Source organism: Callospermophilus lateralis, chromosome 10, assembly GCF_048772815.1.
Source record: "Callospermophilus lateralis isolate mCalLat2 chromosome 10, mCalLat2.hap1, whole genome shotgun sequence".
Classification (NCBI taxonomy): Eukaryota; Metazoa; Chordata; class Mammalia; order Rodentia; family Sciuridae; genus Callospermophilus; species Callospermophilus lateralis.
Genome location: NC_135314.1, coordinates 69235885 through 69258581, shown reverse-complemented (window position 1 = coordinate 69258581; position 22697 = coordinate 69235885). Strand labels below are relative to the sequence as shown.

Below are 22697 nucleotides of genomic sequence, written 5' to 3'. Positions count from 1 at the left end.
GGACACACACACACAAAAAAATCTATATATTCTAATACAGAGAGAAAGCCATTTCTTTTAAAGTAGTTCATAATCCAAACTTTTTATTAATTCATATGCCTTCCACCCTCTTTAATGAGCCTCATTTTAATTGTATTTTCTCATTTTTGGAGTTATCAATACATTTCTGGAAGAACCAACTAAAAGCATTTTTCAAGGTATATATCTGAAATTATTGACATAAGCTAATAAAAATAGGACTAACTTACCCACAAATTTCATATAAACTAGTCCAAGTAATTCTGCTAGAGCTATGATACCCAAACCTGAAATCAGAAGAGGGCCATGCACTGGTATACATGCTGTAAAAACAAATGAAAATCTCTATTAGATATAAAATAATTGAATTTTAAAAAGAAATCAACAAGAACTAATAATGTCTAATTTTAGGAGAGTAATTCTTGTTCTAATAATTAATAAAAATTATCTACATTATACAGAATAAAATTATTTTCATTATTATTAACTCAGTCACTGAAATAACTCCAAATTATAATAAGAAAAGCCTTCTTTTGCACAACACACATCTTATCATATGAAGACTAACGTAAAATAGCATGTAAAGTATGACTTCAATCAACTAGAGCCTGGTTATTTTAAAAGTTCTTCTATAATTATAGGCACAAAAGTTTGTTTGCTGAAACAATCAGCCCATTAAGCCACATATAGCCAACATTCATAGCAATGAAAAAAAATTTTTTTTTCCTCCAGTATTTCCTTGGAGGAAAAATAGGAGTTAAAAAAGAAATGTTCACAATACCAAATATTGGCAAATATGTAGAGAAAGAGAGTAAGTCTTTTTCATTGGTTATGACAGTGTAAAATGGTGAGTTGAGCAGTTTATTAAAAAATTAACCATACCTTAACATATAATCCAGAAATTTCACTCCTTGGTATTTACCCAAATGGAGTTGAATTATGCCCCCACAAAAACATACATATGGATATTTATAGTAGCTTTATTCATAGTCCCCCCAAATGGAATGCAACCCAGATGTTCTTTCACACATAAACAATGGTATATCCACACAACGGACTATTAGTTAGTGTTAAAAAGCTATCAAGCTGTGAAAAGACGTGAAGGGAATTGTAAATTCATGTTTCTAAGTTAAAGCAGCCCATATGAAAAGGCTATATACTATATGATTCCAACTCTAAGACATTCTAGAAAATGCAAAACTATGAAGATAGTAACAAAGTCAGTGTCGCCAGGGATTTGCAGGAAGAGAGAGATGAACAAGTGGAGCACAAGGGATTTTTAGAGCATTGAAAATATTCTATATGACACTACATTGGGGGATGCATGTCATTACACATTTGTAATAGCCACAGAATGTGCAACACCAAGAGTGAACCGCAATGTAAGCTATGAACTTTGGGTGATAATGATGTGTCAACATTGGTTCATCAGTTGTAACAAACGTGCCACTCTAGTATGGGACATGGAGGGAAACTGTGACTGTGTGGAGCATGTGAAAGGGGCCCGGAGTACTCAGAAACCCTATGGCACTTTCCACTCAATTTTTCTGTGAATCTAAAAACTGCTCTAAAAAAAAAAACACAAAAAAAAAAAAAAAAAGAAAGAAAGAAAGAAAGAAGAGCTCTGTTTAAGAAAAATTCAAACTGAGAATACAGGAGAATGAGACTCTTACCCATGATACAGAGACATAGTCCAACCACAGCGAGCACATAGCCCAACACCTGAGTGATCAATATGGCAATGGTGAAGGAGGTCATCCCAAAAGCTAGAGGAAGGAAAGGGATAGAGAGAAGTGCGTTGAGGATACCAATGAAGCAATCACTCCTGCCTGTGTCTGGTGAAACCCAGAACAACATCCTATGACTGCACTTGTTAGATGGTGGACTCTTTTCTAGAGCCTAACTTCCACACAAGTCAGCCCCAGACCCACATGTTCAGCAGACATTTACTGTCACAGGAGTCTGAGCAGGACTGGTGGTTTTTACCCTAAATCCTAGATCAATCCTGCTTTGACCACACTTGAATGCTTTTATCCATAAATGGCTATCTGGCATGGCTTCTCCACATGCACAGAAATTGCTCTAGTGGAGCGAACCACTATGCAAACATGACTGCAAGCATCGTGACCTCTATCTTGTGCATCTTGACCTGTGGTTTTATAGTGAATTGATGCATTTACTATGTACAGTGAGCCAGAGAGAGGCCCTAAAGTCCAGTGTTAAATGTGACTCTTTAATTATAACCAAAATAGGTTAGCAATTTGCTTTTAAAATGCAGGGAGAACAATGCTGATTATAGTTGTGCCATGGTTTGCCTGTAAGTTAAAAGAACATGTTTCTACCATTTGTAATTTATAACTTCATCTTGTAGAATTAGTCTTTTTTAGTGCATAGGATTAGAAAATAAAAGTGTGTTGAACACTTACTTATAACTATAAAAATCTGAAATCAGGATATGCAGATAATCATTAAAAACTATGCGGCATAATTTAAATTATAAAAACCAGCATCAAATAATACAAAAATCAGTATTCACAAAATAATTAACTGCCTTAATGATCTAAGATAATCTTAAATCAATCTGTGTAGGGAAATCACTAATAATGTAATGGAAGTTCTTTTAATAAACCAACTTCAATTGAACTGTTAAAAAAATACAAGAAAATTTTCACCAAAAGTACTGTTTTTTAATGAAAAAAGGAGACAAAAATCATACTGTAAGAACAAATACCCACCTGTCATAAACACATTGTACTGAAGTAATATTAATATCCCTGTAGAAATTACGATGAAACCAAGTCCTGAAGCATTCTTTACTGAATATTCCCCTGTTAAAAATAAAAAACATTTAAAATATCGTCATATATACTTCCTATTCTTCACAAGTTAAAGTACTTCATTTTATTAAATGTTTTAACCTCAATAATACTCTTACAAACTGAAATGTTTTCCCCAAAATTCATTCAAATGAGTAATTTTTTGAAACAAAGAATATAAATCTCACCATGCAAAATCCTTGAATTGGCTCTATCTCCTCCTCAACTAACAGATTTCCAATGAGAAATTCTGTAGTCATCTCTTACCATTCCCTTCCTTTGCAATTTTCCATCTGTCTCAAAGTCAAATCCACTGCTCTTTCAGGCTATCTTCTGAACTTATCTCCTTCTCCCCATGCCCTCATTACCTCTGTAAGTAAATATAGGTGCTGATTTATGTTTTTAAACATCATACCTACACTACCATCTCCTGTAGAAACCACAATAGTGTGCTGAATCCACCACGTGGAGTCCCAGTCTGTCTCTGCTTTTCTTCATGTGCTCCCTGCCCTTCTTTCCCACTCCCACTCCCATCCCCCCACACACAACTGTCACTTTAGACAGACATGGTTCCCACGTTCTTTCCCACTTCTAAATCTTGGTCAATACAAGATGGTGGCCCTGAAGCTATTTCCACTTTCCAATCCCTAGAACCTGTGAATATCCCCTTATATGGCAAAAATAAAAGCAAGTTCCATTATATGGCCAAAGATACAATTAAGTTAAGGATCTTGAAGGGGCTTATCTTGAATTATACCAGTGGGCCCGGATTCCAATGACAAGTGTCCTTGAGGGAGTGAGACAGAGGGAAGTTTGCCATAGACACAGAGCAGAAGACAGAGGAGAAAGAGGAACTGCAACCAGGAGGGAAGAAACAAGCTAGGAATGCCAAGCACTGCCAGCAAATGCAGAAGCTAGAAGAGGCAGGAAATGGACTCTCCCCTAGCGCCTGGGGAGGGAATGCAGCCCCCATGACACCCTGACTCACAGCCAGACTTACGGCCTCCAGAGTGGTGAGAGAACTTCTACTGTTTGAAGCCACTCTGTTTGCCATAATCTGCTGTGACAGCACTAGGAAACGTATACACCCTGACCCCCATGTTCCCCTTATATCGACCCTGCATTTCCTCATAGCAACTGTACATCTTACCTGGGACAAAGAGAATGGCTCCAACAATGACAATTGTAGTGAGCAGTAGTCCAGCAATAAGTAAAAGGATGATTTTCTTATTTGTACAGTTGGATTTATATTTAAGTGCTGAAAAATAAAATGAAACAGAATTCAATCAATCAACAAACTCAATCACATGTGAAGCCATTTGTGTAACCTATTAGGCGCAGAGACAAACCGAAAACTCACTGTAACTGAAGAACCGCTGAGCAACAACTCCTTTAAGTCACCTCATATCTTTTCAAAAGCCAATGGATAATTAAGAGTAATTGCAGTATACATGTGGATGCTTAATACACAGGTGACACTTTATTCCCTACACTTTAAAAGAATGAAGTTACATACGCCAACTTTCTCAACTGAGGCATCATTAACTTTGGGGGCTAGTAAGTTTTTGTGTGGGTGATGCTTTGTGCATTATAGAATGTTATGCAGAATCCCTGGACTCTATATTATGAGATGTTAGTAACAGTCCCCTAGTTATGTCAATCAAAATGTGTTTAGACATTGTCAATGTCCCTTGATGAGCAAAATCACCCCAGATGGACAACACAACACTGATACACATAATGCTGATGGGACAAAACTGGCTAATTAGCAATATTGAGAAAAAGAGAACTAAGTTCCACCTTACATAAAATTAGTAAAACATCTGGAAATATGGACCCATCATTCTGAAAAACAGGATAGAATAAACATTGAACAAATAACACCCTTGCAAAATCCTGATGGAAAAAAATGCTTAAAATTTTTAACTAGTTTAATAAAAATAAACTACAAAGACTCAAGGGGATTTATCATATATATTATCGTTTCTAATGCTAGGTTTATTGTCAAGTATCCAGTACCTTCTCTGAAACAACAATGTGATGAATAACCCTAATAGTATTTCCTTTTAGTCTCTATTGACCTTTTTATGCATGTGGTAACATTGAAATTAACTTTTCACCAAGAAATTGTTAAAGTTAAACTATAATCAGACTGAGTAGCAGAGAGCAAAAGGATATGTGACTGAAATTTTGCTGTGTGTCATACACATAGATTGATGTGTCAATAATCAATGGGTAATTGTTGCAAAGGAAAAAATACTTTAAATGTTGTATTTTGCATTTAATTTTCCTCCACCAAAATGATGAATAGATGAAACATGGTAAAATTAACAATAATAATAATCATAAAAAAAATCTATGTTTAAGGTATACTGTAGGTACCTGAAGAGTTTTTGAATCTCTACCTACCCACACTTTAGATTAGAACCCCAAGTCTATTCTGTTTAGGGGGAGACAGAGCCTAAGCAGACACCATTCGTCAAGCTGAGTAACAAATCCACATGAATCAGAAAAGAGAAATCACAGTAATATTTAGAAAGCATCATGTGGCAAATTCCCCAAATCTTTATTTGACCTGTTATTCCCACCCAGCCCTAGAAGGCACGTGACTACTACTCAATCACAACCCTGCCTCCTTATCAAGCTCAGTTCTCACAGCTTCTCTGTCTTTTAGGCTCAAATACCAGCTAGAATAAAATTGAGTGCACAGGTCACAAAAGGCACAGACACAGAGAAAGAAATTTTCTCTAGATATGTGTCATGCTTTCCATTTGAATCCCATGCATATTGTTATCTAAACAGAGCTTCAAAGTTCTGCACAGGGTTATAAAATAGAAGCTGCTTCAAATGTCCTCTACAATCAAACAGTCATAAGAGATTCTTGTAGGTTAATTTGTTAAAGGAGCCACTAAGCAACAAGCATTTAAGACTTGACTTTGTAGGATAATTTCATGCAGAAAGGCTGACTTCTGTCATTCTTAAAATAAGATTTTGGACGTCACATAGAATTCAATACCTTTAGGCTTAGGAGAAAAATAATACCAACAAAACTCAAACCACAAAATACTATTGTTAGTGTTTTATCATAAAATGGCCTTTTCCTTTTGAGCAGAAGTACACTGTACATTGGTGGTAGCTTTAATTCCTGTGGATTGGTTCAATTACTAATCATTTTCAAGGCTACCTTAAACTTTTCTCCAATAAAAGCAGCCGTTTCCAAAAAATATATTACTGCAGTCTACTTAAGTAACCACAGGCAAAGAAAGAATGTCTCCATATTTCTTCAATGGCCCTTTATAAAGAGTGTCTTCTGGCTCCTTTTCTTTGCTCACAATGACCACATTTTAGCAGGTCCCACAGTAACTGTGCGGAAGATATCTTGCCGTTAGCACAGTTGTCAGTTTCTCAGCTACACTGAGATGCTATAAAACCCAACAATATTCAGGCCCTCTTATTAGTTATCTTTTCTAGTCCTTTAATAAGTAGATATACCCTTAGTTATAAAATGTATCAAAACATTAGATGGGACAAATAAAATAAATTCAAGTGATTCCCCAAACACTTAGCATTAAGATAAAAATAATTTAATGTATTCTTAACAGCAGGCTTTTATCAAACTTTCTGGTATGATTTTCTGGCTGCTTAGCAAGACAATCTATGTCATTTAAAAAATCTGCATGCTTTTAAAGATTCCCCTCAGCTAAAACTACTGAGCTCAATACATAAAATGAAATACATGAGAAATGATAATCCTATGTACATTTTTAACAAAAACTTACATCCTAGGCTCTGCCTGATACAGGGTTACCAAATACTAGAGGAAACAATGTAATATTTTAACCAACAAATGAGAAATTCTAAAATTTTCCTTTTTCTATTTCAGAATAGATGTTGCTTAATTTCAACATAATTCCAGAGCATATGTGAAATAAAATAGTTAAATCCAGCAGGCTATATTTCGAAAAAATGTCAGGTTGGTTCATTCACTTTTTCTTTTCTTTTTTTTTTTTTTAATATTTTTTAGTTATAGGTGGATACAATACCTTTATTTTATTTGTTTGTTTTTATGTGATGCTGGGGATCGAACCCAGTGCCTCACTCATGCTAGGCAAGCGCTCTGCCACTGAACCACAACCCCAGCCCCTCATTCACTTTTTCTACAAATGTTGACTATGTACCTACAATGTACCAGGCCCTTTTATTAGTCCAAATCAGGGAACAAGTGGATTACATTATTAAACAAGAACTTATTGAGCACTATCAACCCATGTGACAATCACTATTCTGCTCACTGACAGTGTACATAAAAACAACCACAAGGCAGGCCTGGAGGCCCTCAGATTCTAATGGGTGAGAGTGTGTTTGGGGATGTAAATGACTGGGTCTTTGTTCTCATGTCTTCTTCCCAGTTAAAAAAAAGGTAAAGATCTCCTCTAGTCTAAGAAAGTTCCTTTAGGCATTATATAAATCCTTCACTTTCACGTGGATGAAGCAAGTCCCTCTAGCCATTTAAAGACAGTGCTAATGTTATGAATTGAGGAGATTTTCTGGTCTCTTTGTGAGTGATAGGGAGCACATCTAAGATAGAATGCAGGCTGAGGCTGGCAAAATCTAGTATAATTACCAAGTCAATTGGAGATAAAATTAAATCTATCATGTTACGTTTTCATGATACTCTAAAGACTGAATTGATACACTCATATAGGTCCAGAGAAAGTACAGTCTACCTAACAAGATCTAAAAATCCAAGAAGCCATGCCTGCTCAAAGATGTGATATTTAGCCCCCAGCCAAGTGATCGGTGAGTAAGCAGAGACACAAAAGCTTACTAGTGTGATAAAAATCCATATTAGATGAAGAATGAATCATAAAGGGAGACAAGTGTTTGATTTAATTATTATACAGTTTCTGATACTCCAGGAAAGTACCTTCGAATCCTTTTGGTATCTGTTGAGTTATAAACCAATACTGTCTTTAATGTAGGATAAAGTACATCTAATAACTTTTAAAATCAGATTACAATTTCAATTTTTTTAAAATTATTTAAATTTGAATTCCTATTTTAAAAATGTTTAACACATTCATGTAGAACACACACACAAATGAAGGCTTTGCGAAACTGGTGCTATAGAAAAATGAATTGCCATTTATAAATTGGTGACTTGCCAGAAGGCAAACAAAATAATTTTATTATAAACTCCATGTACTATCCAGCTTGCTCTGGTGAAGCAATTCTGTCAAACTGAATACTGACTGAACACCACATTCCCCTTCTATGGGACCCAGAGATAAAAGAGCTCAGGGTTTGTGCAGAAAGTACTTTGAGTGTAAACGAAGGGGATGTGCTATAGACAAATCTCCTTCTCCTGGTTCTAAATGTGCCCTGGTTTTGTGGAAAGTTTCACAGTTTCAGAGTATATGCAGGAAGCTGGGATAAAATGGTTAGGAAAGGGTCAAGAAAGCTGCAACTATATGTCTAAAACAGAGTGAAATGTTAAACTATAGTTGTATTCAGTTGCTCCTACAATAAAATCAGTGCATAAACAAGACTTAATTACAGAGGTGATTGTAATGTGGACAGGACCAAGGAAAAACACTGTGAGTTCAAGATTTTTGAATAGAATTCACATCAAACTTCATTATTAAGTGCTATTATTAGGGGACAGCAATCAGGTTACAAAATAATTCTTTATAACATATTGGAAAATTTTACATTCTTGCATAGATACTTTCAGTACACTTCAATACATGTCCTCACCTCTCTAGAATGATCTTTTCTAAACAACGGAGAAATTCCCTGCTCTATTACTTCTCTGAAATGTGCCCTCATGGCCTAAATACTTTCATTAGTAAACTAGTCCTCAAATCTGGACTTGAAGACTTAGTAGGACCTCCAGGCTGCTGTGTGGGAGAATTTTTTCCTTGAATATCCCTACAATTATTTCCATAGGTACACCTACCTAAATACCTCTGAGCCAGTAGCCAAAGTCCTTGTGGAATAATCTTGAGGAAGGGTGAGAAAATTAGAAAAGACAATGGAAGATGTCTAGGAAATAAGATTTGAACTACAGCAGTCCTCACTATGAATGGTTCTGATGTGAATGAATTCCAGTTACCATCATTTAGTTAAAAAACACAAGTCCCCCAAAATATAGTTCTAATTTTAATTACCACAATATGTTAACCAAGTAACTAGATAAAGTACAGACTTCACTGCTATCTCTTCAGTCCACAAGTCCCTCCATAAATAGCAGCTGTCCATTGTGATCAGTCACGTCACTTTTTTTGAAGACTGGTTGCTGACTGGTCACTTGTCACTGCCCATCTGTTCTTCATTCAGTTCAAGTGTATACTTGTACTATCTTCTGGTCTCCCAGTGATAAACCCACATGCTACTTTATAATGGATTATCAAATGAGAAAACTGAGCAAGAAAGAAGAGCAAAGAAATGAAAAATAAGGGTGCTAGATTTGAATTTCAATTGGGCCATCAGTGGAAAAGTAGAAGAAAACAGTGGATTATGGGAATGTGGACACTCAAGATGTGGCCAGAGCAACTCAGTGAAGGAAACTCATTGGCAACAATGAGGAAGGTGAGGAGGACGGATAAAAGAGAACGAAGATGTTCTGGAGGAAAAGACTCTGGCAAAAGCAAAAACAAAAACCATGTCACACTGAAGGGACTGCCAGATATATTTCACAACTTTGAAACTACAAAGAACAAAATTTTGAAACCCTGATCCAAATGGGAGGCTGACAATTCACCAAGGCACAGAAAAGATGTGTGCTCTGTATTCAGTTACACAAAAAGAATACAAGAGTTGTTCAATCGGTGCTTAACAAAACATTTCAATCATCGAAGTTTTTAATATATAATGTGCTAAATATTAATTTGACTTTTGTTTCATTTTCCAATGCAGTTGTTACTGATAATACAAACACTTTTAATGCTTTGAAAAAAGATTTTTAAGGCCATTATATAGTAGTAATTTTCCCATTCTTTATTAAAATTTCTATGCAGAATTTCAGCTTACATGGTTGTGTTTATGGTTTCACAGATCTGTGCAAAGCAAAGACACACTATACATGACAAAAGTTCAAGGAACAAGGAAGAAGAAGAACAGATAGGCCTACTTCAAAGACTTTCAAAATGTCAGCCAGTTCTTTGAATACAGTGGCACCTCAATCCTCCAGGAACTAGAGGACTAGGTGGGCAGTCCTAGCAATCATACATCAACCAGCTAAATGATGGAAAGAAGCTGTTCTGAGATCAAAGACTAAGGAAGAAGAACCGCGAAAAGTCAGCCAGGAACTTAATCCTCAGCAGAGTAACAAACTGTGAGTTGGTATAGTTTTCAGAACAAAAACCAAGTGTCTAAAAGCAATATTATTGGTTAAGGTTCAGTGCTTAATTCTAGGGAATTGAGAATATATGTTAATACAGTGTCAAGAATTATGAAGTGGAACATAGAAACTCCTTATCCTCAAAGTGACAGCATAACCCACTGTCTTTCCAGGAAGTTCAGCCTCACAAAGGTCTGGGTTTCATCTTGGACCACAAAAGACTCACAGGCAGAGCTGGATAAACCACTTAGAGAAATCTCCTGTAGTCAAGTACAGACCATAAATGGTCATCAGGAAAGTTAAGGAGAACTAAAAATGTAGAAAATAAAAGCCATGGAGCTGAGTGACTGTTAACACCCCAGGGGCTGTGACATCCTGGATTCCAGGAAATGCACAAGCATTCAGGCGGATAACACAGGGGCTCCCCTCTTTGGTGGGATGCCCAGGCCATAACCTGGAGGCCTCTTAAAATGGGCTCCAAAAGAAAAGTTGGTTCAGATCTAGGGGCAGCACAGGCAGACACACCCACCCCTCTACTGGAATGGCTGACATGCAGGTCTACAAGCCAGGGGCGATGTGCGCTCACTTCCGCATCTCAGTCATGCAGCCCAGTGCCCAGCAGTCAGCAGTCACCCTGTCATGGGTATTCATAGAACAAACAAAATAGGTCAACAGTCTGCTTATCAATAACAGTTACATCTACTCAGAGTGTGTACCTACACATGGTGTTGGCCTTCACAGAAAGAAGATTCTCAAATTCAAGATGGGGAAGCAGTAGAGAGTAACAGTAAACCAACAGCACAGTTCAAATCCCAGGGCTACCAGGAAACAGCTGGGTGGCTGTGGGCAAACTGCCCAACTGATCAGTGCCTCAGTTTCTCATCTACAAGATGGGAATAAACACAGTACCTACAACCAGGGTCCCTGGAGAAATCAACATGTTTTCAGGCGCAGCACACTTGGCACAGTGCCTGCCCTACAGGGCAAGGGTTCCACACTTAATCACTATTATGATCAACGCCTCTAAATGGAGGGCAGGCTGGATGAACCCAGCGTGGAAGTGCCTCTTCCACACATGCACAGTCACCACATTTACTTGTTTAAGATGTGCCAAAATAATAAACCTCCACAAATAGTTCTTTAGGCTCATAAACATGTTCCTTAAAATACAGCAGTAGAGAAAATATAAAAATGAACAGTCAACCTCATAAACACAAACATGAAAATGAAAACAAGATGCTTTTTACTTTATAATCCATCAAATTAGCAGAGATTTTACAGTTATAATAATGTCAGGACTGTGAGGTGAAAGACAGGTATTCTCAGCTACAATGGTAGGAACTGATGAGATGGTTCTGGAAAACATTTTGGCAGTGTGAATCAGGAGGCTTAAAATATCTTTGCCACCTCCTGGCTTACATATTGTTAGCAGAGTTATTTTCATAGTATCAAAAAACTTGGAAACATCCCTAATATCCATCAAGATGAGAGTTAAGTAAATGATTGTACACCCATAGAAGGGGAGAAGAATTCTAACAAGAGTTATAAAGACACATCCTGAACATTAGGGTGTATAAGAACATAAACAGCACGAGTCCTTTCCTGGTTTCTGTTTTTAAAACAATGATAACAAAAATAAACAGACAGGGAAGGAAATAGGCAATTCTCTAGAAAGCACCAATAGCATATTATTAGATTGTGACACTGCAGATGACTTTTATTTTTCCCTAAAAATTCCTATATTGTACAAGTGTTCTAAAGTAATGTAACAGCCAGCCTTCCATAGATGTGAGTTCCACATTCACACACTCAGTCCACTGTGAACCAAAAATATTGATAATAAAATTATATCTGCACTGATTTTGTATAGACTTTTCCCCAGTCATCATTCTCTAAAAAAACTATACAACAACTATTTACATAGCATCTACTTTGCATGTGGTACTATAACTAATCTAGTGATCTAGGGATGATTGAAAGTATACAGGAGGATGTATGGAGGTTAAATACAAATGCTTGGCCATTTAATAAGACAGGCCAGTGTCAGTGCATCAGTGGATTTGGGTATATAGGGTTCCCAGAACCAGTCCCCCATGGATACTAAGACAACTGTATTACTTTTTAAAGTCAGAACAACAACAACAAAACAATTAAGTTTATTTTGTAAAAATTTGGCTGACAGTGAACAGATTTACCTTGGCATAATTCCATAAATGTAATTTCACTAAGGATAATGCCACGATCAGCGAATTTCTAACAATCCAAACTCAACAAATCCCACTATTGTGAAATAATTTTATAATCATAAAAATAGTTTGTTCCCAGCCCAAATCATATGACTTGGCCCTTAAAGCTAGGTCTGCAAATATGGTGGAACGCTTTCCCTAACATCACTGATGACACAATAGGCCCTGATGCTGTACCAGTTTTTTTCCTGAGATAAAAAATTTATTGAAATTTTAAGATAATTTTCCAAAGAGGTCTAGACACCTCTTGAAGGTAAGAGCTATGAGATGTTTTGACAGTTGCCACTGTCAGTCCTTTGTTCCCTCTTTTTTTTCTCTTAGATAAAAAGTTGAGAACATCTCTGAAATCATTAGCATTTCCAGAGGGCTATACATTGGGAAAAGCTCTTGAAATATATCATCAGTCCCCTCTCTTACATTTTTACATATCACTGAGGATACACACAGCTTAAACTTCTGAGGAAAAATAAAATCCATAACAGACATAGAGGCCAATCTACTGCAACATTTACCACATTTTACTTTTCTAAAGATTGGACGATAAATTACATCAGCACGGTTTACTCCTTCTGTATAGATGTCTTAACTGGTCTTCAGTGACCATTTGGGTGCTACAGGGAGAGTAGGAATCTTATGTCTTCAAAGTTTAAAGTAAGTTTAGATGTCACCTCAGAAATTCACTAATTTAGTAAATTTCCTTTACCAAACTGGTGTGGCCATATGGTTGAGTGTGAACATTAACCATACTGCATATAACCTACTTACCTTGCAATGAAAGTTCTAGACTGTTGATGCTGAATCTGACACAGCATTAAGATTTTCCCTGAGGTTTGGTTACATGACTATCACAGTAAAGTGAAATCAAAGAACACGGCTTTCCTGTGGCTGCTTCCTTAAGGGCTATGAGGCTGCACATTGAAGGTGACAAAACATGGTTCAGTGGGACTTCTCCATGAGTAAACATGTGTCTACAGAGAAGTTCAAACGGGGAAAATGAAGAGAGGGGATTCTTAAGGCTCCAGAGGATCACATCACGCTGTCTCACCATTAATGAGGCCTGTGACCATCTGTTTATCAAATAAAATATAGGTAAATGTTCTGTAAATATAAAAATGCTACATGAGTGTAAGGTGCTGCCATTACTAGTAGTCCCTCTATTGGTTCTTTAAAGATTTAGAAAACAACAACAAATAAATTAAAAAAGAGACAGCTTCTTAGGGATTAAAGGTGAACTGTAGCATAATATGGGGGACAATATGTACTTCAAGGAGACTGTGAGTATTAACACTGTATTACTTCTTTACTCAAATAACACTCTTCCTAATACAACTTAAACAAAATATTTTACTAGTATAACCTCCTAGAAATAACAATTTCATCACTAAACCATAAAAGAAAAGTAAAAATAAATACTTACTTAAAATGCCAAATTGTCCCCAGAAGAGAAGTATAGCCAAAATTGGGAAAATAACGACGAGAATGTTTTCATTTGGAGAAAACCATGACACTGAGAAGAAAGAAAACAAAACAAAACAAAAAAAAAACAATAAATCTTTCTTATAATTACTTTAAATCCCACTAGTAATCTCAAATATATCTTATATAGGGGGACCACAAAAATAATCAACTATGGCCTTAATCCGTACAGACATAAGAGACAAATTTGTAAAACAGATTTTGTTTAGGAAACAAAAGCCACAGTGGTTTGAGGGTCTCTGGCCACACTTTCCCCAGCCTGAGCTCTATGGAAGGAGTCAGCCCAGCACAGCAGCTGAGCACAGAGCTCTGGGCCATATTGCTGGGGTTTGAAACCCAACTCTGACAATCTGTAACCTTAGACAACGTCTCAAACAATGCCTCTGTTCAGCGTCCTTGACTGTTACACAGGTATGATAGGATCTACCCCTTGAAGGACTGCTGTGACTATTAACAAAGCTAACATAGATGAAGGAATTAAAGCAGTGGTTGGTACTTACCAAGTGCTCAGCAAACATTAACTACCACTCTCATGTGTTGGATCCCTGTATGCATAAAGAGCCTAGAATTTACCTTCAAGCAACAGTGAAGAGCTTCTGTACAGACTGGCTCAGGGGACCCAAGTGAGGGAGCTGGCTCTACCACTATGTCCTTCCTCCCCTTAGTGTGACTAAGTCAAGATAGATGAGCCCTGCCTTTCCTCAAACTGACTGTGGAATAGAAGCCTTATTCATGAATAATTAGATTTCAAAAGGATCATTTACACATAAACACAAGAAGCTTTGGGCTATTAAGGAAGCTGTTATTAAGTGGGTCACATGTTACTTATATGGTGAAAATGTATCCACACATCCTATATAAAGGGAATTGAGATATTAAGACTTCAAATAAGATTTGTTGAGAACTTTTTAAAAATTAAGTTTAATTGCATCTCATAAACCCTTAAGACTGTAATTTAGCTATGAGATTTCTTCTGTAACAATAAAGCCAAGTAAATGCACTGACAGCATTTCAAAGTTTACCAGTACAGAGGGGACGTGCTGTATGAAGGACTCTTTTCAATACAGTCCCCAGCAAGTGCTGGCATTCCCATGAAATCAACACTATGCATTCAAATCCTCCCCTGCTCTGCCCTCAGTATCAGCATGTGAGGAAACTTCGTGGGCTTTCACTCCACAATGACAGCCATGTACTTCTATCAAGCTTATAATATTAAACCTTGATAAAATGCTTACATTAATCCCCAGAATATAACAACATTATAAATTCTATCTTGGCCCTATTAGCTTTTCAGTATCTATCATATTTTCATGTCCATATTAGAGACTCAATACATGTGCTGTTGAAGGTTACAAGGCAGTTTAGTGAGTGAATGGAATATGATTTTTTGATGCTCCTTGGTTGCAGTATACTACCAGGAGAGATGTTTTTAGATACTGAGTCAATACCTTGATTTTCAACTGTATAACTGAACATCATCCTACACCAAAGAAAACACTTCAATACAGCATAAAATCCTACTGGGAAAAAAATTTGTGCAGTATACTTAGGTTTTCCTATCTCATGCCCAAGGGATTTTGTAAAAGCTCTATGACCTAATAACTATGCTTAAACAATTTACTTTTCTTAATGCACTTTCTCTATTATTTTACCTTGAGTTATGTACATTAACTATTTAAAAACTCACAACTATCATGAGAAATTATTAACTCTCACTTAAAGTTGAGGAGACTAACACAGAGCGAAATTAAGGATTATAAGCATTTTTACCTTTCCATGTCTCAACTTCACTTCTGACGGGCCCCTTGCACACCCAAACTCCCCTCTCAGTTTTCCTCATTTCAATAGTGATGACTCCATTTATTCAGATCCACAGGGTGAAAAATCTTGGAGTTCTACCTGACTCCTTGGTTTCTCACATACCCACATCTAGTTGGGCAGCAAATCCTGCTGGCTCTACCTTCAAATAGTCAGTATCTGTGTAGGGTGTATTGATAATGAAATGTTCATTTTCCTGATGTCCCCTTCCCCCACCCACAATCTTAGGATATATTAACAGATATCTATTACTAAAAATAAGAGGTGCATTCAGACCTGCTCAACTACTAACTATTCACTTACTCCACAGCAGCATTTATTGGAAGCCCATCACAGCACTCCTTCCTCTAGGCTCTTGAAGGTCCAACGGTAAAAGACACAAAGGTTCTGAGCTTGAGGAGGGGGACCAGTGGAAGACAGATTCTTGGGGGCAGTAAGAAAAGGTCTCTTTGGAGAAGAACTGGAAGTGAGCCCTGGATGGGCAGAAGCCTGCCATGTGAAGACAGGGAAGAGGAGATGTCAAAGGAACTGCAAGTTCAAGGAGCCAAATATGGAATTTAGTGATAGAAGATCAGATTCAAAGGGTTTGTGGGGCAAGATCACGCTGGGTCTTATCAGCTTGTTAAAGGAGGTTGTATGCTATTCTGAGAGCAAAGACAAGTGGCTGGAAGGTACAAATAGAGAAGAAAAAGGATCTCATTTAAAATCTCCTTTGTCAGTCATGTGCAGAATGTATCCCAAAGAAGCTGGACCTGTCTGAAAGCTATGGTAGCAGTCATTCTTAGGAGATAGGAGATATGACCAACAAACCCTGTCCTGAGTTCAGTTTTACTCATCACATTAAAGATGTAAACAGAACTGTTCCAAAGGAAGGTGACTAGAATGGAGATACTGAAACCATCAGTAATATTAGCCTAAAAGAATCAGGGATCTTAATTCCAGGCAAGAATAAAATTGGGAGAAATGCCACAGCCTTCCCAGTCAGTAAGAACTTACAAGAGACCAAGTTCTTGCCTGACTCAAGGAAAAATAGGAACTGCCTGATAATAGCCCAAGATCTCTGGAAAACAACAGTGCCTCGTCATGCCACAGCTCTAGGTAACAAGGCAGAATGGCCGACTGCCTGCATGGAACAGAAGTAACTTACAAATCAGATGCTGAGATAGACTAGACGATTCTTTGATGACACCAAGATTGTATGCAGAAATAATAAGAAAAATAAAAGGACATTTCAATGATAGAGATAATAAAACAAAAGTTACTACTATCTAAGTGACTCAACTGGAGCTCTTCAGAATCACCTAGGAGGTTACTCCAGCCTCATATACTCTCCCTTCTCACCGCCACCCCAAGATTTTCAATGTTCCCTGATAGTAAGTATGAGAGGTCTGGGGGATGCTCACGATTCTCAGCTTAAAGTCACTTCTGCAGATTTCTGCTGGAGTTTAGCTTCAGTCACTGACATAAATGTGCTACCTTTCTCTCTAATTCATAATGGTGGGGGAAAAAATTGAGAATCACTGAATTGAATGTTTAAGAAGCAATTAAGAAACTGGTGGGGAAAAAAAACCAATGTTTTCTATAAAACCATTTATAAGTCCATTAAGTCATTGATTTGTTATGGTACTACTGTCAGATGATCTTTTTCCCCAAAGGGAGAATGAGACAAGATACTTCTCTAAGATCCCTTACAGCTGAATTTCTATGGCACTAAGAAAATAAATTAAGCATAAAATGAACTAAGAACAGTATCAGATATCTTTCCATCTCGTGATTACAAAAGATACTCCAAGGGCATTCGTACTGTTATTCTGCCCAAACTCGGCTGACATCTCTGTCCATTACCCTCCCCCAAGCTCCCATTCCTGCTCAGGAAAAGTGGCTCTCAGGAAAAAGAACTTTCTACCAGTGGAAAGGAAAAGAAATGATATTAAGAGGGTGTGGTCTGGGATGAGCATTTAACTTTTGCTTCTCTGTCTAGTGTTATTAAAACCCAGGGCCTCACTTTTCTTATCTCTATGTACAAAAGTGGGATAACTTGAAAACGTAAAGGGACCATTCTGATCAACTAAGTGTGTGTCTCCTTCAAATGCAGACATGTAAACCTCCACAAACACAGAGAACACCAGTTCTACAAAAGAAGATCATAATAAATTTTACAACACAAAATTCAAACCAAATTTTTACTTGACATTTCAGAACTACATCACTTTTTTTAGTGTGTCAACTGGGCTGAGCTATAGTTCTCAGTTATTTGATCCAACCCAGAATTCTAAGGTGGCCTCCCAAATCTCTGCCCCTAACACCCACACCTGTTTACTTCCTTCCTCTTGTGCATAAGACTGTAAATATGTTCATTTCCATGAGTCTGTTGTGTCACCTGGAAGAGGGAGTTTGCTGATGTAATTAAGGTCTCTAATCAGTTGACATTAAAAAAGGGAGATTATCATTGACGAACCGAAGAATAGCTTAATCAAGTGATTCCTCAAAGATTCTCAGCTTTTCTTGGAACAATAATTCACATCTGAGAGGGATTTGACAAGAGGAAGAGTCTCTTTCCCTGACTTTAACTATGCAAGAACACATGTGGCAGACAATGGGACCAACCTCCAGGAGCTGGGAGAAGTCCCTGGTGGCTATCCAGCAAAGAAGCAGGGACCTCAGCCCTGCAATGACGAGAAACTGAATTCTGCCAGTTATGTGAGTTTGGAACAGGCCTCAAACTCCAGATAAAAATACAACTTAAATCAAAGACATTATACACAGAACTATAAAAAAAAAACTGTCTAAAATTCATTTGGAAGAATAAAGACCCAGAATAGCCAAGGTAATTTTAAACCAAAGGAAGAATATTGAATGCACTAGAACATGTGCTTTCTAATTACACTACAGAGTTATGGTAACAAAAACTGCATGGTACTTGCATAAAAACAGACAGACCAATGGCAGAGAATAGAAGACACAAAGACAAGCTCACACAGACATAGTCATCTGACCCTTGACCACGGTGCCAAAAACACATATTGGAGAAAGATTGCTTCTTAAACAAATTGTGTCAGGAAAACCGGTTATCCAAATGTAAAAGGATGAAACTAGACCCCAATCCTTCACCCTGCATAAGAATCAACTCAAAATGGATCAAAGACCTAGGAATTAGACCAGAAACCATGTAACTCCTTCAAGAAAATGTAGGGTTAGTATTCCAGCTTCTAGGTACAGGCAATGACTTTCTCAATAGCATTCCTAAAGCTCAGGAAATAATGCCAAGGATTAATAAATGAGATAGTATCAAATTAAAAAGCTTCTGCACAACAAAGGAAACAATAAGGAATATGAAGAGAACCTGTTGAATGGAGGAAAATCTTTGCTAGCTACTCTTCTAACATGGGATTCATATCTTGAATATCTAAAGAGCTCAAAAAAACCTCACACCAAAAAAATCAAATAACTCAATTAATAAATGGGCAAAACAGACACTTCTCAAAAGAAGGAATACAAATGGCCAACAAATACATGAAAAATGTTCAACATCATTAGCAATTAGGGAAATGCAAATCAAAACTACACTGAGATTTCATCTCATCCCAGTCAGAATGGCAGTCATCAAGAATACATACAATAAATGCTGTACAGGATGTGGAGAAAAAGGACTCTTTTACACTGTTGGTGGGACTGTAAATTAGTACATCACTATGGAAATCAGTATGGAGGTTCCTCAAAACACTAGGCATGGAACCATCATATGACCCAACTGTAGCATTCTTCAGTATTTATCCTGAAGAATTAAAGTTATCTTAGTACAGTATTACATGCATACCCATGTTTATAGCAGCACCGTTCAAAATAGTCAAACTAGGTGTTCATCAACAGATGAATGGATAAAGAAAACATAGTATATTTACACAATGGAATTTTATTCAACCATAAATAAAATGAAATTATGTCATTTACAGGAAAATGAATGGAATTAGAGACCATATTAAGCAAAACAGGTCAAACTCAGAAAGTCAAAGATAATATATTTTCTCTCATATGGAGAAGAGAGAGAGGGAAAAGGAAGAGAAAAGTGGGGGTGGTTCTCATGAAAATCAAAGGGAGATGAGTAGAGGAAGGGGACCACAGGTTGAGAGGCAGGGAGAGGAGGGGAAAGTGCTGGGGAGTGATGTTGGCCAAATTATATTGTTAAATTGTGCTCATATACGAATAGGTAGGAAATCCCATCAAGATGTACAACTATAAAAAATGTGCACTAATAAAAAAACGTGGGAAAAAAAAAGAATATTAACTTGGCCAACATCTGAATTTTAGCTTTGTAGGACTTTGAGCAGATCACCCAGTCACACCATGAATAGAGCTGTGAGTTAAAAAATTGAATGAATAAATGTATATTGTTTTAAGCTGCTATGTCTGCAGTTATTTATTGCACAGCACTAGAAAACTAATATGAGGACCTTAGAGTGTCTTCATCATTATGAATAAAGTGTATATCATATTCACAATGATGGAATTGGAAACTCTGTTGAACTTGAGTGACCTTAATAGCTTACATAGAGTAAAAAAAAAAAATAATAAGTTCTCAATGTTTTTTGTCTTATTAATCGAAATAGAAATATTATTAGCAATTATTTTTTTTTTGGGGGGGGCGGTTCTGGGATGGAACTCTGGGACACTCAATTACTGAGCCACATCCCCAACCCTTTTTTATATTTTATTTAGAGACAGGGTCTTTCAGTTGCTAAGTTGCTGAGGCTGGCTTTGAACTTGCAATCCTCCTGCCTCAGCCTCCCCAGCTGTTGAGATTACAGGCACAGTTTCACTCTGCCTGGCTTATTATTAATAATTAATCATATAAGTACTAATATTTACAGTTAGTATTTGGTTATTTACAAGGTATTTTCACACAGGAAACATGGTGATTTAGAAGTCAAAGAGATCCAGGCTACAATTCTGGCAGTGACTCTGGCCTTGAATAAGTATCTTGAGTCTTTTTTACCCCTGATGTATTAAATGGTGAAACCTGCATCCATGTCCTAGAGTTCTTGAGAAGCTCAGAAAACATGACATACATAAAGTATCTAGGATGTGCCTAAATAAGTAAATAAATGTCAGGTCATTTTGCGCTTTTTCCATGATCTTAGTGGTAACATGTTAGTCATCACTAAATCAACAGTGTCTAGCACAGTGCCTGTAACATAGTAGGTACTCAAGTCTTTATTAAGCAAGAGAGATATTATCTTATTTTTTACAGACATTCCTGTAATTGAGATAGTATCCTCACTGTACTAATAGAAAACTGAGGGACAGATAGGTTGAACTTCTTCTCTTGAGTTCTGTAAGCTAGAAAAATGAACTATAGAAAAGAGCTTTCTAAATTCAAGAACTGTGCTCTTTCCATAGTGTTGTACTGTCCACTGGCACCGGAAGTCTACAAAACCATGTCTTATAGACCATGCTTGCACATATTCTATTCTCATGATCCAGAAAAGGGAACACTGAACAGTCTCCATTACCTGCATTCTATTAAGTGGGATTCAATTCTCATTGAGTGATTTCTATTCCTCATTTATACCTATTTTTTGCACATACAAAAGCACATTATAGTGAAAATAGTGTCTAATGCCTAAGTTCCTGAAGTCTACATGATGGGTATCATTATTACAACAAATGTATATTCCCAATTAAGAGTACTGCCCTACTTAACCTTTTGGTGCAGAGTAATATTTTACTTTTCCAAAGAAAAACTGTTGCAAAATAGTGGCACCAAATCATGGCTAAGATGTGGAGAAACTAGGTCACTCACGTTGCTGATAATGTAAAATGAATGTAAAATGGAACAGCCATTCTTGGAAACTATGCATACACTTACCATATGAACCAGTAATCATACTTCTAAGAATGGATCAGCAAAACCAAATGTATATCTAAATAAGCACCTGTACACAATTGTTCACAGCAGCTTCATGTGTAATAACTCATACCTAGAAATAACCAAATGCCCTGAAATAGGTGAATGTCTAGACAAGCTCTGATAAATCCATACCAATGAATACTACTCAGTTTAAAAAAAAAAAGGCAGGGGATGAGGAGCAAACAAAAAATAAAACAAAGCAACAAAGGAACCTAAGCAATGATGCATGTAGCAACGTGGATGGATTTCAAGGCCACTGTGCTCCATGATAAAGCCAAAATATTGGAAAGTCATCTATCAAATGATTGCATTTATATAACACTGACCAATTAGTGCTTGTCAGATTAGGGGTAATGGAAGTAGGGGTGTGACCATAAAAGGTTCGATGAGAGAGATATCTGTTAATGAAATAGCTCTCTCCATTCCAACGACTGTGATAGTTACACAAGAACAATGTGTAGAAATGACAGAGAAACACTCAAACACACTGAACTTCCTGCTTTTGATATTATGCCATAGTTACACAAGATGTGACCACTAGGGAAGACTGGAAGAGGGGGTCACAGCACCTCTCTCTGACTCTTTCTGTGAATCAATAATTATTTTTAAAAATAAAAATGGGTGTCAAATGTTTCAATCCTTTGGTAAATTGTTCTATATTCTCTATAATAAAATAATACTTTCTCATCTAAATATAAATTTTTTTTTTACATGGTATTTTAAAAACTTCTGAAACAATGGCATGCAAAATGTAACCTTGTCTTCATCTCAGATACTGGTATTCCCTTACCATTCATTTTCATTCTATCTTCTGACCTTTAAGGTCTTGGTTCTTACCAGTTTTCAGTTTTCCTCTCAGTGAACTACCTTGCCTCCAAAGTTACTGTTCCTCAGAATTTGTTCTTTCACTCCCATGAAACTCTTAATTACTCCAGACAAATTTCAATCAGGTATTAGATCATCTCCCTCCAGGCACTCACAATGTATGTGACTGACTAGCTCCCTTCTGAAATGTGTACATTAAAAAAAAAAAATCTCCTTTGCCCATATTAATATCAGTAGTAAAAATTACC

At 36.9% G+C, this 22697-nt stretch overlaps 1 protein-coding gene across 4 annotated transcripts in view; it reads right to left on the bottom strand.

Moving 5' to 3' along the window:
• Cd47 (CD47 molecule) overlaps positions 1–22697 on the bottom strand; it is a 45268-nt gene that overhangs the window by 9295 nt on the left and 13276 nt on the right. For all 4 annotated transcript variants that reach the window (XM_076869045.1, XM_076869046.1, XM_076869048.1 and 1 more), the window contains exons 3-7: positions 13840–13929; positions 3985–4092; positions 2754–2846; positions 1692–1784; positions 249–341 (exon numbers count right to left, since the gene is read on the bottom strand). In XM_076869045.1, the coding sequence (XP_076725160.1) occupies positions 249–341; positions 1692–1784; positions 2754–2846; positions 3985–4092; positions 13840–13929 (477 nt within the window). The remainder of the gene's footprint in view (positions 1–248; positions 342–1691; positions 1785–2753; positions 2847–3984; positions 4093–13839; positions 13930–22697) is intronic.